Source organism: Calliphora vicina, chromosome 2 (genome assembly GCF_958450345.1).
Source record: "Calliphora vicina chromosome 2, idCalVici1.1, whole genome shotgun sequence".
Classification (NCBI taxonomy): domain Eukaryota; kingdom Metazoa; phylum Arthropoda; class Insecta; order Diptera; family Calliphoridae; genus Calliphora; species Calliphora vicina.
In genome coordinates, this window is record NC_088781.1 from 92,973,016 (window position 1) to 92,991,329 (window position 18,314).

Consider the following 18,314-nt stretch of genomic DNA (forward strand, 5'->3'; position numbering starts at 1 on the left):
AAAAAAATTTTGATTTTGCAAAAAAAAATTAAAAAATTGTATGTCTTGCGTTACAAAATATTTATTTTGATAGATATCCCACTCGCATCCCACTAAGGGACTAAAAATATCTTAAAGGAATGGACCTAAGCTTTCTTTTGACTACAAAAAAAATTTTAAAAAAAGGGCCCATTTGGAAAAAAAATCGTATTTGCAAAAAAAAAAAGTCAAAAATTGTAAGTCTTGAGTTAAAAAATATTTATTTTGATAGATATCCCACTCGCATCCCACTAAGCGACCAAAAGGGTCTTCAAGGATAATATCTAAGCTTTTGTTTGACCTAAAAAAAAAGATTAAAAAAGGGTCCATTTTGAAAAAAAAAAGTCAACAAAGTTTTTGATTTTGCAAAAAAAGTCAAAAATTTTATGTTTTGAGTTACAAAATATTTATTTTGATAGATATCCCACTCGCATCCCACTAAGCGACCAAGTAGGTGTTCAAGGAAAATATCTAAACTTTATTTTAAGAAAAAAAAAAATAAAAAAAAATAGCGTATTTTAAAAAAAAGTCAAAAAAGTTTTTGATTTCGGAAAAAAAATATTAAAAATTTTTTATTTTTTTTTTTAAATATTTTTTTTCGAAAGATCGAAGAAATAGCTATCTATACTATTTGGAACACATTTTGCTAAGAACAATAGGTAATAAGTTACATGGATAAGAAAAAACCCCTGTTTGACCAAATTGTCAAAATTTTACCCCCTATAACTCAGAGAGTTCTCGACCGATGTTGTTGAAAAATTGTGTTGGATAGTAATCCAATAGAGCTAACCTTGGTGCAAATTTCATCCCGATCGGAAGACATCGATTTCAAAAGTTGGTTCACTTGACATGAAATCCCCCATATAAAGTTCAAATTAAAATATAAAAAAAATGTATTAGTATATAAAAAAGTTTTATTAAGAAAAGAGCATGTTTATAACCTACACCACCATAGTGGGGGAGGTATAATAGGGTAGGGCAGATGTTTGCAACATACAAAAGTATTGTCCCAACACCCACTGCTCAGGATCACTTTCTGAGTCGACTAAGCGATGTCCGTCCGTCTGTCCGGCCGTCCATTTAAACCTTGTAATCAAACTACAGGTCGCAAGTTTAAAGATAATTCGACAAAATTTGGCACAAACATTTATATTGCCCCAAGGATAAAGCCTATTTAATTTTCCCTATTTGAAAATAGTTAGGCTCTCATAAATATCATAATTATAAACATATTCAAACCAAATTCAGCACAATTAAGTTTTATATAAGCCGAACTCTTGTGACGACCAAAGTCTGCAGGCATCGTTTTGTTCTCAACAGTCCTTATTTTTATATTTGTTATTTGTGATTTTATTCTATATTATATTTTGATATTGTTTCTTATATTGTTTTATTATGACGTACCGTTGATTTTGTGCTAGACTGAAATGTTGAGCTTTGTTTTATTATTAGTCTACTATTTCATATTTTTCTTTTATATTATTGTATGGTTTGAATATAACGTATATTTTGTGAATAGTAACTCCACCTATTGCTAACTGGACAAGTATGATTTACATCAAAACCATCTAGTGGAGCCCTGTGCAAAACAGATGTTTGTAACAACACATGGTTGTAAGCAATGGTGGTGACGTATACGAAACACATGCTTGTAACAAGTTGTGAGTACAACACATGTATAAATGTGTGTAGATTTAATGCATGCATGATCATGATTATATGTAAAACACATGTGCGTACACAACACAAAAGGTATAAAAGGCGAGCTTTTAGTCGACAGCGAGGAGTTGGTTCGTAGGGACCAGTAAGGTAAGAGCTACTAAAGGCAGTGGGTACACGTCTTTGCTATATTTTAAATTACTGGCTACTAAAAATACTAGTGTGGAGGAATTGGGAGTATTGGCAAGAGGGTACTCTGTCTATACTTGGTTTTCCGCGTGCTGCAGTCGCAAGACTAGACGAGGAACGAGTGTTGTTGAGAGGACTGTGGCTTTCCCGCTCTTTCAGGAGCACTGGTTGTGAGTCTACGACATAATTACGTGGCGTATTTTCGAACCTGTTTAAGTATTATCTGTAGTTAGTGTAGAGTATAAATAAAAATTTTTTAAATTAAAAAAAAATTTTAAAATTTAAAAAAAAATTTTTTTTTAAATTTAAAAAAAAAAAATTTTTAAATTTAAAAAAAAAAAATTATAATAACAATCGAAAAATTTTTTTTCCAAAAAATTAAAAAAACAACTGGAAAAAAAATTAAATTTTGTTTACCTAAAAATTTTGAAGTATAATTTGGTGAAGGGTATATAAGATTCGGCACAGCCGAATATAGCACTCTTACTTGTTTTTTTTAAATGTACTCCTCTGAAAATTTGAAGTCCTTTTAAAAGGAAACATGATCACGAAATAAAAAACTGAATACGCAGTTTTTCTCCATTTAATTAATAGTTTCAGACGTATATCATCCCGTTCTTGTCTAATATTTAGTGTCGTACGGTGTTATCTTTTATAACTTAGGAGATATTCGCATTTGAAAATAAAATGTTCAATATTTTTACTCATCCTACTCCAGTTTTTTGATAACAGCGGAACCAAATATTTCCTGATTGTATGTGTCAATTAAAAAAAGATTTGTTTAAAAATAATGACTGAGTCCAATGTTATGCATTTGAATTTAAAAAAATTTAAAAAGCCGATTTATTTTTGCAAATTTTTTGGTAAAAAAATACTTTTCTTCTTTTTAAGTGATCTCAAAAAATTTATAAGAAGATCTATAATGAGTTTATACTGTTACGTTTTAACCTTTTCAAAACATTGGTTTATTTCCTTTAAATAAACCGGATACTTTTGATTGCAAATAAAAGCCGTTTAGTAGTTTAAAAATTGTAACAACTCTTTATTCAAAATGTACAACAACCACAGAATTAAATAGCCACTCAATGTTTTTTATACACGTTTATAAATTCTCAGAAATACAGACACAATTTATAATGTACACGAATAATGTTCACGAAGAACACAACACACTTTAAGGCACTCAGTTGATGTTTATTCGAAAAGCGTCTCTGATAAACTCACTAACGACTGCAACCTCTGCCACTATTTATAACACTGCCATCTGCACTCTAGTTTGCTCTTTAACTGTCAAAGTTCGAATATTCTAGATCTTACTAATACATACGCCATCTTTGGTGTACTTTCTACAATGTTCTTTAACTGAATATTCGAATACAGCGTTGCCAACTAACGATCAAAACAACTGAAAGCTTTTATTTAATAATGCCCACAGATATGTTACAGTTTGCTATTACAGCACTGTTATTTGAAAGCATTATGCTACTTTTAAATCAGCCCTTAAAATCGTTATATTTGAATTCAAGTACAATTTCGTAACAAAACTTTTTAAAAAGCTAACTTTATGTAAAATATTTTAAGTGAAAACAATTTTGATATTTTTGATGCCGAAGGGGCCAGGTCCATCCAAAAAGGCCTATTTTTATGTAAAATTCAAATTTAGGGCAACATTTCTGAAATCGAATAGTCGATATTAAAATATAGTAACCCACTTTATTTTGTAATGGGTTCCGATAACCCCGCCCCCGGTATGGATATTATAGCCAAAAAACTAAAAATCTCATTTTTGGGATTTTCAACACTTTTTTGGGAATTGTGGGATTCCTGATTACAAATTTCAAAATTTGTACTGTAACTGTAAAATTTCACTAAAATATATTCATACATAGATTTTTTTTTTTATTTTTGCGAAAACTCAATAAAAAGCATTTTTTGTCATATTTTTCAAAAAAATATTCCATGAATTTTTTGATTGTCAAAAAATTCATATATTTAAAAAAAATACAAAATCCCTTATCCGTAGATATTTAGATGTGCATAAACGTGTTGTTGTTTTTCAAGCAAAATGTTTTATTTGTAACTAAGAACTGTGTATAACATTATAAACCGTGTTGGGAAGGAAGAATAATTGGAATTAAATAAATCAACTTGCAGAAAAATGGCTCTTACAAAATGAACTGAAAGAAAATAATAATAACTACTGAAACAAATTCACAAAGAGGCATGCAAAGGATCTTAAAAATGAATGTGGACTATCAGTTTCGCATGAATGAGTTCAAAATGTCTAAATAAAAACAAATGTTCATCGCGAGTAACTATAAAGATGCCGTTACTTTCGGGCAAAATGTAGATTAAAAACTACACTTAGCTATTTATCACATTTTTCTGTCAATAGAGTGTTAGGATGACGTTATTTATTGTGATGAAACAAAAATAATGCTCTACAGCCCCGGTGGACCAAACATGGTTTAGAGAAACCACTGACTGCCCTTGGAAACAAAAATATAATACCCACGATCAAATTTAGAAAATTGTCTGTAATGGTGTGGGGTTGTATTCAGAGTACGGAAATAAACAAATCAAAACGTTTGCATTCTTTTTGTTTTGTTCTTTGCAGTGACTAAAACAAAAACCAAACAAAAACAATGAGAATGATTGTCATATTTTGTTTTGTATTGTTTTTGCTCATGAGCGCAAACTGTACATTAATATAAACGTACGCAGCTAAAAAAGAAAACAGTAAGAACAATATTGAAACATTCTGATAAAAAACGTTTAACAAACGTTTGGTAATTGATTTACTCATTATAATAGAGAACACAGTACAAAAAAACAAAACGAATAAAAAATACGTTTCTCTATCTGTTCTGTACTCAAATGTACGATTGTAACGGTAAATTAAATAATGAAGATGAGTGAAAAGCTAATCGTTTCGTTTTCTCTCTTTGTCACTTGAAAAGTTTTTGTTTTGTTTTTGCTCATGTACAATACAATATAAAAATTTTGATTTGTTTTGTACATTTTGCAAACGTTTGCGAAATGTTTTGTTTGTTTTCATACTCTGGTTGTATTTCAAGTAAACAAGTGGGATAAATTAGAATTGTAGAAGACGTAATGACCATTAAAAGGTTTACTGACTATTAGTGCTCAAAAAATTCGGTTTCTTTACCATGAAAATGACGAAAAATTTAAAAACAAACTATACCATGACAACGAACCAAAACATAAATCATATTTATGACGACCGTGGTTTCTTTATAACTGCAAAAAGGTTATTGATACACCTCTCCCAAGTACAGATTTGATTCCCAAACATGAAATTTTTTGAATAAAATGGTGGCAAAAAGGCCTTTGAAATAAAAATGAGTTAATTAGATTTATTAATGAAGAATGGTTCAAAATTTCCCTTGTATACGATATTCTAAAACTGATTCTGAGCAGGTTGGCATCTGCGATTGATGGTAAAGGTGTACGCACAAAATATTAGAAGATATATAATCCCATAGTACTTTATTTTGAAAACAATTATTTGACACTCTTGAATACTGTCTTATTTTCTTTTTTCATGCATTCTTCCTCACTATAATTAGAATTTTAGGTTTCCTTTGTCTTACTACTTTAAAATAAATAAAGAAGATAAATTGTAAGAAAAAATCTGCAAAAAATGAAAAAATATTCTTTTTATTTATCAATTAAATTATAAATATGTTGATTATTTTCAGTTTTGAAAACAATTCATTGACAAACTGTACATATCGAGGCCTAACCGCAAAAATAACGTAAGTGCCAATTTTTCAAAATTGACTTTTTAATGAAAATCAATAGAAAAGTGTCGTGCGCATCAACACCCGAAATAATAAAAATGAAGTGTTTATATATACAGAGATAACGCAAATTCAATTATATCGTATGCGCCACTCACCTTTTTGCTTTACCGCAAAAATAACTTAAGCGCCATAAAAGCAATAAGTGAAAGTAAGAGTATCCGAAAAACTGAAGAGAAAATCAAAATAGATTGTAATACAATTAACGGGAAAATTTGTTTTTGTTCACTCTCACCAATTTTATAATTTCTTGTTTTGTTTTCTTGTTTATGAAATATGCAATTGGATTACATCAACCGTGAGGAGTGGAGTTCGAGATCCAGTCATATTGTTTTGTAATTTGGTTTATTGAAAATTAAGTTCGCAGAAATTATAGTTTTTGTTCTTTATTATTAATTTGAAACCTATAAACATATTGGCCCATAATCATAGTCAAAAATAAAGTACATTTTAAGAGAATTAAACTCGACTTTACTTAAGAGTGGACTTTACGTCTATCATAGACAAGTTAAAGTATACTTCTGACGCTGAAGTCGACTCTAAATATAAAACTAGCTGAAGTTGGTTTTAACTCGTTTAACAACAGCATCAGCTGTTCTTCGCCGAGTAAAAAAGTTCGTCACAAAGTAAAAAATGTTTAAGGTACAAGATATTGGTAGAGATTTTGCAATTATTGAACAGCTATCAATAAAATTAGTACCAAAATGTCGTAATTATGATATTAATCTTATCTTTTCCATTTTTCCACAACAAACAACTTTCTTTCTTTAGATGTCCCGGTTACTTTTATTGTTTACATTTTTTTGATTTTTTTTAATTTTGTATGTCAGCTGTTCAGCGTTGCCACTTGTCTGTTTTTTGTTGTATGAAAACATTTTCTACATTTGCGGTGGCACCCAGTTAAAGTAGATTCAATTTAAAACATACTTTAATTTTGACTATGGTTGCAAATTAATAAAAAGCAGGTTTTTATTTTAAAGTTGTTTTTAAAAAGAACCGACTTTAGTGTTTGACTATGATTATGGGCCATTGCTTTCTGCACTGATTTAGTTAGTAAAATGTGTTCCGTTCAGTGTTTTGTGTCAAAGGTTTTTTATGTTATTAACTTTTTTGAAATTATTTAAGGTTTTCGAAATGTCACTTGTGCCTTACAGTGACACAGAAAACGAGTCCAATATTGATAATGACGCCATCGAAGAAGAAACATGTGTTGGAAAACGGGGCTATAAAAAACAAAAAAAACAATTTATATATAGTGCTCAAAAATTTCTTCAACCAAATCCTTGTCTTAACAAAAAATGTGGAAATGATTGTGCATCAAAATTTTCTGAAGTAGATCGCCAGGCACTTCACGAACATTATTGGGGCATGAGTAAAATAAGACAGCGAGCTTGGTTGACTTCATGCATTGCGCAAAAAAATATTAAAAGATCGAGAACAGAGAATTGGACAAAGATCAAATCAAGCATATTTTTTTGAAGGAACAAAAACAAAGGACGGAAAATAATTTGTTTTTATGTGCTAGTTTCGACCTTCAAAAAGTTTTGAATACGCCTCATAGTAAAAATATTACACTGTTTTATTCAAGAAAATACGCGTATTACAATTTAAGTGTTTATGAAAACGGGACAAGAAATGGATTGTGTTTTTTATGGGGTGAAAAAGACGGCAAACGAGGTTGTAATGAAATTTGTACAGCAATGTACAAATATCTCCTTATTTTAGACGAAAGGAAAACTGTGAACGATTTAAGTTTGTATTGCGATAGCTGTGCCGATCAAAATCACAATAAAATGAAACTAATTAAATCTATTAAAATTACTTACTTACTACCAGGTCATACTATGATGCCTGTTGATTCTATTCACAGTACAATAGAATCATTTACTCGAAACCGAACTGTATGGGCTCCTAGTGAGTGGCCTACAGTTATTCGAAGTGCAAGAACAAACCGTTACTGTTATGAGTGTATATCGTTAAAGCATTCTGATTTTCTAAACTGGAAAATGTTTTCTGATCTGCTTCTTCCAAACAAAATAAAATTAAAATTAAGCACGATGCGGTCTGCAATTTTTGATACAACTATGATTACAATTAAATACGGCTATTTTGATAATAGCGAGGAAAAGACTATTAACATTGATTTAATACTTATACGGTCCGTGGACCTCCTCCTCTATACAGCACAGAATTAAAAATTTCCTCATATAAATTTAACGATCTAAAAGCTCTTTGCAATAAAAGTAGTATTCCTCAAAGTTTTCATAACGAATATATTGGCCTAAAACATTCCCAAAATATTAAAGACGCCTTAAACGAAACAGATGAAGAAGATGTGCCTTAATTCCCTAAGCACCTACTATTAGGTTAAATCTTTTTTATGATTTATTAAAAATTTATAATAAACTACATACTTTAAGAAAATAAATTTTTTCGAAACTTAAGACAATATTTTTTCTTTGTAAAGCATTTATCGTATGCGCCACTTTTTAGTCTCAGCTGCCTATAATAGTGGCGGTAAAAATAACTTAAGCGCCAAAACACATTTGTTGCTCACAAAATTAACTTAAAAATGCATTTATCGCATATATGAGACCATTAATAGACTAGTTTTTAATTTTCAAAGAAATCCTTCGCACAACTTAAAAAAAAAACGAAGCGAAAATAACGTAAGCGCCAAAAATTTGATTTTTGGCGCTTACGTTATTTTCGCGGTTAGGGCTCGATATGTTTCATCAATATGTTCAAGATGTCATTTGAATGGTATTATACACATATGTATGTATCTGAAAGATACACATTCTTCAAATTAAAATTTTAATTATGAATATTTTTTAATGAAATTATACAGTTATACAGATTTTTCTATTGGAAATGGAAAACTAGAAACAAATTTTGAAATTTGTAATCAGGAATCAGGAATACCGCAATTCCCAAAAAAGTGTTGAAAAATCCCAAAAATGGGAACACAAACCCGAGACCCGAGGTGTCTTACTTTGGGGACCCTTGGCCGCGCCCCTGGTGGGCCCATGAGGTCCAAGTTCAATACTTAAACTCTACAACACTTCGGACTAACAACGGTTTAGAAATTATAGATTTATTTTCCTTTTTTTATTCTATACCACTGTGCGGCCTATTATTTTTTCCAACACTGTATGTTTTTTAATACGAGGATATATGGGCGGATTAAAATACGAGTTGACAGACGCTTAAATCAGTTTTGAAAACGATAGATTTCTAGTGTGATTTTTTAACTAATTATTATTTTCTCCCAAAATATATCACAGATGCCAAATATCAATTAATTTTATGTTTTTATTTAAGTTAATAAATTCGCCAATGAAATTAAAAAGAATTTAATCAGCAAATGTTATAAAAAATTCGGTTTCAAAACAAAAAACAAAATATATTATTTAGGAAATTTCATGAAATTTAGTTTTATGATATGATGCAACTAACAAAATAAGAATTATTTACTTCCGATATTTACGTTAATTCAATGAACAAAACATGGATTTAAAGAAAATGAATGGATGCAGAAATTACTGTATTTCACATATTCAAAACACCGATTTTTTCAATACTTGTTCGCTATTCCGAAATAAATGAATATAATTAATAATGGAATTTCTTGAGTAGTGAAATGGAGGTAGTGTTGTTAGCTCTTCAAGTTTCTTCAAAAAATGTCTGTTATTAAGATAAATTAGAAGTGAAATGATTTTTGAATTTTGAATTTGTTTTATTTAGAAACCATCTGAAAATTTCGAATCGAATAATAAAAAAATCAGCCAAATCGCTCCAGCTATCTCACGTGATGCTATTACACGCATGGGCCATTTCATTTTTATATATACGTCGTCAATATATTAAAGGAGGCCCTGGAAGAATTGGGCTATCAGACAAAGAATGTAGTCAATATATTTAATAGAGACAAGGTTCCTCAGCCAATGTTTAGGGTTGAGTTAGAGCCTGAAGATGTGAAATTAAAAAAAATTAAACTCACCGTATATACTCTCTAAGATATTTATTGAATCGTAGAGTAAATATAGAGGAACCTCTTATTGTACCCTACACACAGGCCTGCACTCTTCGTCACAATGTGGTAACTGCGGTGGAGATCATTCCGCTAATTATCGCGGATGCCCGGTCTACAAGGAGTTACTAAAAAGATTAAGAGAGAGGCAAAAGCTGGTGAGAGGTGAAATGGTTAAATCAACACCTACAAATTCGGTATCTACATCTAGACCACTAAGCTCTGGAGTAGATTTTTCAAATGATAAAATAAATGCGGCTCATCCATTATCACAGGAAATTAACCAAAGAGCTACAATTAATGCTGGAGCCAGCTCATACGCCAGTTTTTTAAAAACGGGTTATCAAAAGCCAAAAGTCCCCCAAAATATGGGAGGGTTGGAAAACCTTATGCAAGCACTTACTGAGAATATTTCCTCTCTTAATCAAAATATGACTAACTTCATGTCATCCATGCAAAACACAATACAAGAGCTTCTGATAGCACAGAACCAAATGATTCAAATTCTATTGACAAGAAAATAAAATTTTTAAAGACATGTTTCTGGAATGCAAATGGTTTAAACCAGCACAAATCGGAAATTTCCCATTTTATGTTAAGTAAAAGCATCGATGTGATGTTAATTTCGGAGACACATCTTACAAATAGATATAACTTTAATATATCCGGATACTCATTTTATTACACAAACCATCCGGATGGTAAGGCACATGGCGGTACCGGTTTCATAATTAGAAACCGATTGAAACACTATGCCCTAGATGCGTTTTCAAAGGATTATATACAAGCAACATCTATTCGCCTTGAATACCCAGATGGAGAATTAACTCTGAGCTCTACATATATCCCACCACGTTTTTCGATGACCAAGGAGAAATTTGAAGAATTCTTTATGACACTAGGAGATCGGTTTCTGGCATGTGGAGACTACAATGCCAAACATACATATTGGGGTTCGCGACTGGTAAAACCCAGAGCTCTAGTTGATCGCAAAAATTGCTTAGATTTCGTGTCTCCTGGACACCCAACTTATTGGCCAACTGATCCTAGAAAAATTCCTGATCTAATAGACTTCGCCATATGTAGAAATATTATTCGAAATGCAATATCCACAGAAATATCCTATGATCTATCTTCTGACCACTCTCCTGTAATTATTAATTATTGTGAGAGACCCAACATCCCAAGATTTCCTAAGGACTCTTTGTATTTTAAGGCAAATTGGCTAAAATATAGGAAATATATCAGCAGTCATATCTGCACAAATCCTAATTTACAGTGTGAGGAAGACATAGATAGGACCGTTAATGACTTCACGTCATTGATTGTTTCGGCTCTGGAACACTCTAGGAGCCTAATCCCTTCAAAAACTAATACGCCTATTTCAAATTCGGATATTGAAAGACTTCTTCTTGAAAAGAGAAGACTCAGAAGAGAATGGCAACATAATAGATCACCTGCTGCAAAGCAGAGGCTGTCCGCAGCAGTACGAAAACTTAAAAGAGCCCTTCATTTAGAAGAGTATCGCAAGTACAAAATACACTAATTTCTCTCTTTGGAAGGCAACGAGGAATATTAAGCCACCGGTAGAGGCACAAAGTGCTTTAAGAAAAGCTGACAGAACCTGGGCACGAAGTGCTATAGAAAAAGCCTCAGTATTTGCTGAACATTTAAGTGAAGTATTTCAACCCAATTCCACGGCAAATGAGTTTGAGCTAGAAGAATTGTCAGCTTCAACAATGGCTAATGCAGCCCAATTCGATATTAATCCTGATGATGTTAATAGAGTAATTAAAAATAAATTAAACTTGAAAAAATCACCGGGATATGATTTAATAACGCCATCAATGATTAAAAACTTACCAAATGTGGCAATAATTATGCTTTCTTTATTGTTTAATGCGATCTTGAAACTAGGAATTTATCCAAAAAATTGGAAAATTTCTCAAATAAAAATGATACCTAAACCGGGTAAAGATTTAACCCTGCCATATTCTTATAGACCTATTAGCCTACTCCCTTGTTTGTCGAAGCTATTCCAGAAAATTTTCCAGGAAAAGATAACACCTTTTTTGAATGATGGAAACATTATCCCAGTACACCAATTTGGTTTCCGTGAACATCATGGCACCATTGAACGTTTAACTGGAGAGATTAGAAAATCTTTTGAATTAAAGAAATATTGTTCTGCCGTCTTTTTAGACGTTGCTCAGGCTTTTGACAGGGTATGGCATAAAGGTCTAGTACATAAAATCAAATGTTTACTACCACTATGTACTCATAAATTGCTGGAGTCTTATTTATCGAATAGACTTTTCAGAGTTAAGTACAATGATTATGTGACGAGAGAATACAATATTAGAGCTGGCGTTCCACAGGGAAGTATGATAGGACCTACATTATATTTGATTTACACCTCCGACCTGCCAACGTGCGATAAACTAACAATTTCAACATTTGCTGATGATACCGCCATTATTAGCTCACACGTAAACCCATTCATGGCATCTAGTCAACTACAAAATTATCTCGTACGTGTGGAGTCATGGTTGAAAAACTGGCGAATAAAGGTAAATGAGCTGAAAAGTAAACATATTACGTTCGCTCTAAGGAGAGGAAATTGCCCACCTATCACACTCAACAACGTTAATATACCGCAGTCTGATTATGTCACATACCTTGGTATTCATCTAGATAGACGGCTTACTTGGCGCCGACACATAGAAACCAAGAGACTTCACATGCATTTAAAAGCCTCTAGCTTTCATTGGTTAATCAGTGACCAATCAAAATTAAGCCTTGAATTTAAAGTCATCCTGTATAAGACCGTTTTAAAACCAATTTGGACATATGGAATTCAATTATGGGGAATGGCTAGCAACACCACACAGTGGTATGAGAATAAAAAAGAGGGAAATAAATCTGTAACTTCTAAACCCTTACTCCGATTTGAATGAAATTTCACATGCGCAAAGAGGAAGTGAAGTGCATTTTTTGAATGGACCTGGTCCCCTAGGTATCAAAAAGTATAAATTTTTTTTCATTTAAAATATTTGACGTAAAGTTAGCTTTTCAAAAAGTACAAATTCATTATACACTTGGCCGCATAAGTTTGCGTACAAACTACTTTATATATTTTAACAGGCTATTTTAGTCGTAAGTAACAACGGTAATCATATGAAATTGGTTTTTATTTATAGATAAACATTTGAAAATTATGATAGGTATTTTCTTTTTGCATTTGCAAAGTTTGGTAATAATTGACAGCTTAAAAACAATGGTTTGCTAACTTTTCGTGTATGCAAAAGTATGCGTACATAAAAATTAAAGGTAATTTGTAACTGTTTTTTTTATTGTGTGATACTAAAATACTGCAGTTTTTGTTTCAAACTCATCATAAAAGTGATTTTTGAAAATTTTTTGTTTCAAATTGGAATAATTTCAAGAAATGGCAAACAGAAAATTAATTAATATAGCTGAACGTAAAATTATTATACATTTACGGAAACGAGGGAAAACTGCGCGAAATCGATCAAGTAGTTGAACGTACTCACTCCTCCATCCAGAGAGTGATAAAAAATTTTAAAAAGGCTGGAATTTTTGTCTCAAAGCCTCGTTCTGGTCGTCAACCAAAATTAACTGAACTCGAAAAAAGGGTTATAATGCAATCTGTGAAGGAAAACCCCAGATTTGCTGTATCGAAAATGGCTGAAAATTTAAATTCACAATTTAATAGACATGTGCCCAAAGAGACTGGCTCAGAATTTTGAAAAAGGCCAACTATATAAGCCATGTAGCACGGAAAAAGCCTCCAGTTTTGATAGTTAATAGACAGAAACGAATTGCTTTCACTAAAGAACACATAAAAATGCCTCCAGAGTTCTGGAAAAATGTTCTGTTCACGGATGAATGCAAGTACTGCATATTTGGCATAAAAGACCGTCAGTTTGTTTGGAGAAAGCCTTGTACAGTGCTTAGTCCCAAAAATTTAAAACCAACAATTAAGCATGGTGGTGGTGCAGAGATGGTACGAGGCTACATGACAAGTGAAGGCGTGGGAAATTTAGAATTTTTTCCATCGACAATGGATCATAAGGTCTATTTAGACATTCTAATGAAAAATCTTACAGAAAGTGTTAGCAAATTGGGCATTGAAGATGATTATATATTCCTGCAAGACAACGACCCAAAGCATACTACACACAACACAAGGCTTTGGTAGTTGTTTAATAAAACAAAAACAATTGAAAACTCCTCCGCAGTCACCAGACCTAAATCCCATAGAACATTTATGGGATTTGCTGGATTGAAAAATACGAAACCATGTAATAACATTGAAGGAAATGCTTCAAACAGTATTAGCTGAGGAATGGAGAAATATTAGTTCCAAATACACCGAAAAACTGGTTTCATCAATGACAAAACGCCTTCATGATGTTCTTGGTCGTCGGGGTTATCCAACTTATTATTAAAATACAGTTTAGTTTATAAAAATCAGTAATATTTTATTTTTTGTTTATGTACGCAAACTTTTGCCTACATGTGGAATTGAATTTTTTTATGAATTGAATTCTTGTAAGTTGTGTTGATTCTTAAATATGCATTTTACAATGCAGTTGTGTTCTGAAATATTTAAGAGTTTTATATAAAAAATTTCAAATGAGTAGCGTTTATTTTTATATCCAAAATTAGAGTATACTTTTAATTTTCGTTCTTGTACGCAAACTTATGCGGCCAAGTGTACATCCTCTTAGAAATTTTTAGATAACTTAAAAAGAATAAAAGTACTTTTTTCCCCCAAAAATTGCGAAAAATCGCCTTTTTAATTTTTTTAAATTCAAATGCATGTAACTTTGGACTCAGTCATGATTTTTAAACACTTCTTTCTTTATTTGATATATACATCTATTGTTAATCCTATAAAAGAAAAATGGATAAAAACTGGAGTAGGGTGGGTAAAAATGTTCTAATATCTCCTAAGCTATAAGAGATAATAGATAGCTACGACGAGGTTTTATGTAGTGCGAGGAGATTCTATATGTGTAATTTTTTTAAAATCGGAACACAGACGAAGAAATAGGATCATTTTAAAAATTGTACATACCCGAGGTGTCCTACTTTGGGAACCCCTGGTCCCGCTCCTGGTGGGCTCATGAGGTCCAAATTCAAAACTTAAACCCGACTACACTTCCTCTTTGCGCATTCATTCAAATCGGAGTAAGGGTTAAGAAGTTACAGATATATTTCCCTCGTTTTTTATTCTCATACCACTGTGCACCAGTATTGATCTTATGCAGAGGGCCAAATCTAAAATTCTTAGGACCATGACGGGAGCACCGTGGTACATAAGAAATGAAAACATCCACAGAGACTTAGAAGTGACATTGGTAAAGGAAGAGTTTAAGAAAGTCCGTGAGAAATATATTGTAAAGCTGCGAAACCATCCCAATACGATTGCAAAAGTTCACCGTTATTAGAGTTATTGATTCTGAGTAAAATAACGAACATTTTATTTTAGGTCACGTTTACTTTTTTGTGGGCGTGGCTTTTAAGTTTCAAAATATTTTGAACATTAAAGCACAAAAAACCCCGAAAAAAAATCGTTATTTGACTCAGAATCAAAAATTCTAATAAAGGTGAAATTTTGGACTTGATAAGAAATGTTGCTAAACCCGACTTAAGTGATGTAGTTTTAATTTTTTTAGCATGAATTTATTTGTTTTACTTTTAACTTACAAATACAGCTTTCAATATAAAAAATGTATTTGAATTCCTGTATGTAGACTTTATTGGGCTACTGTATATGCTTTAAGGAATTAATTAATAAATCGTTTTTACCTTATTTTAGGTAGTATCCTAATTTTTTTTAATAAATTTGTTGCAATTGAATATTTTTTGCAGTTTTAATGAAAATTTAATGAAGAACCTTTTTTAGTTTAAAAAAGTTGTTGTTAGTAATTAAAATAAAAAAACATAATAAAATTAAAAATGTATATCGAGCCCTTTTCGCAAAATGACGACAGCGACATGATATTATTTTCGTTTTTTATGGAAATCGATAATTTAAAAAAAATTTCAATAGAAAAATAAAAAAAGACGTAAGTACACATTTATTTCCTATTTATGAATTTTTTTAATAGCAAGGTGTCGGTTACATCTAAATTTTCTTTTAAAATATATGAAATTTAAAAGAAAATTTTGAACTTATTAATGTTTTAAATGTGTTTTAAAAATTTGAGGTCAGCTTATTTTGAAAAGAACGCTCCTAATATAAAACTTAAATATGGATACTTTGAAGAATCGGAAATAATAGAACGTTGTATGAATCCAAGTACTCGATCAAGTCGCAACTCCAAAAAATATTAAGGAGCCTTTGCCATTGTATAATGACTTCCATAAAATAAGTGCCCGTAAATACAAAGATTTGAAATTACTTTGTGATAAAAATACGATCCCTAAACAATATCATAATGAATTTTTAAATCATAGATATGACAATAATGTAAACGAAGAAACTGACCAAGATGTTATTTAATTTTGAATTATTTTTCCATTAAAATTTAAATGTTACTTAAATTTGTATGTGTGCTTGCTTATGTATTAACTTAATTAAAACTTATGATGTATTACACTTAAATTTCCTCTTTTTTAATAAAAAAATTTAGTCGTAACCGACATAATTATATTAATATCGTATGCGCCAAAAAAAATCGGATATAGTGTATATATGAAATTGAATCAAACTGCATCCTATATCTCAGATATGATAATACTTATTAACGGAGTTTTAAAGAAATAACATCATAGCCTACTCCAAAGATATTTTAAAAAAATGCTCTCCTGTAAAATTTAGTTTTGGTCGGTTACGTCTTTTGTGCGAAAACGGCTCGATATATAAACTGCTTTTATTTAAAATAAAAAAAATGTTTTTATTTAAGTTTTTATTTTTTCATACAAATTTATGTTGATGATACGTTTTTTTGTTTCAGAAAACAACTATTCAAAAAAACGTAAGCCACATATCTTAAAGTGTACTTTGAAAAAATGATTTTTTTTTATAAAATATATTTCTAGAGTCATTGTAATTCAGATTTGAAAAATTTGTTTCAATATCTCAAGTAGTTTTCATTTTATATAATTTTTTGCTTCTCCTATAAACTTATGAAAACATCACTTTTTATTTTGCATTTTAGGTGTATATTATTATTTTTTTATTATTAGGTAAAAAATTTTGTTATGAGTAAAATAGTTTAATTATTCAGTAATAATAATCCGAAAAATATTTAAATTTTCTTTTGTTAATAAAGCAGTCCGCATGAAAATGTTTTTATGGCTTCATCGAGTCCTCAGTTTTCTGGAACAGACGTAACAGTAGATTTTAACAACCCCACAGTACCTGTATCACCACATGTAAATGTACCCACTGCAGCAAATGTAGAGTATCGAGCAGCGCCACCACCGTTGCCCCCAAGAAGGAAGGAACGTACGGAAAGCTGTGCTGACTTAGCTCAAAAACGTCAAGCACCAGACGCACCAATGGTAGGTCAAATTAATATGAGTAAAAGTTAGTGATAGAAATGCAATATTAATAAATATATATGAATTCTTAAATTATAGCTACCACCACGTGATGGCGAATTAAGTCCACCACCTATTCCTCCGAGAATTAATCAAAATCAACCATACCATCAGCTTCACCATTCCACTGGTACCAGTTCTCGTGTCCAAACAAACGATTTTATGAGCGGTAATAGTTTGTTATTACCTAATACTAGCAGTATTATGATACGACGTAATTCAGCAATTGAAAAACGTTCTACATCTACGTCCGGGGCGTCGGGCACTTCGTCGTCGAATTCTATAATGATAGCGACGCCTTCTTTAACGACAAGTCCTGCAAATGCGCCAACTGTGGTTCCTCACCTAAGTCATTTGAATACAACAGCAGCAAACATTACATCGGATGAACAATCGATATCGCCTGCATTAAGTTCATCGACAACCACATCACCCATGACACCTATGACACCCATTTCGCCCCATATCCCTTCTGGATATCAAAGTTCTGATATTTGTAATCATTCACAATTATTTTTCAAAAACACATCAAGTTCCTCTACCTCCTCCTTCTCAAGTTCTCAGCATCAACATCAACTTCCTTCAATACATCACCCACAATACCAGCACGCACATTCTCATCATCACAGTGTGCTTGCTGCAGTTACTGCTATACATCCAAGATCATCGCCAAAGGAGTTCTCTCCAAAAATTGATGGTCTTCCCAAACTTCCACCAAAACCTAGTCTAAGCGGTAATATTTGCAACAATCCAGGTACTTATTATATCCAAGAGTACAATTCAATTCATTAAGCGCCTTCATTTACGCGTTCGCTGTTTTACGTTTCAGATAAAGGTACCATGTTTCCTTACCCAAGTACAAACCAAGAATAATATAATATTTATGCCGGCGATGTGATATGGATGCAAAAAACTATTGGTATTTACTCATCATATGTTATGTTATTGTAAATAAAAATACATTATTGACCGTAGTAAATAATAACAATAAAGTATAACACTATTGTTAAAAA

The 18,314-nt window shown here is 31.5% G+C and overlaps 1 protein-coding gene across 3 annotated transcripts in view; it reads left to right on the top strand.

The window, feature by feature from the left end:
• The window catches only part of Sos (Son of sevenless), a 119,303-nt gene extending 100,989 nt beyond the window's left edge, over positions 1-18,314 (top strand). For 2 of the 3 annotated variants that reach the window (XM_065502141.1, XM_065502143.1), the window contains exons 14-16: positions 17,031-17,262; positions 17,341-18,055; positions 18,131-18,314. In XM_065502141.1, coding sequence (XP_065358213.1) covers positions 17,031-17,262; positions 17,341-18,055; positions 18,131-18,174 — 991 coding nt within the window. In that variant the 3' untranslated portion in view covers positions 18,175-18,314. The remainder of the gene's footprint in view (positions 1-17,030; positions 17,263-17,340; positions 18,056-18,130) is intronic. The other variant, XM_065502144.1, reaches the window with a different exon arrangement.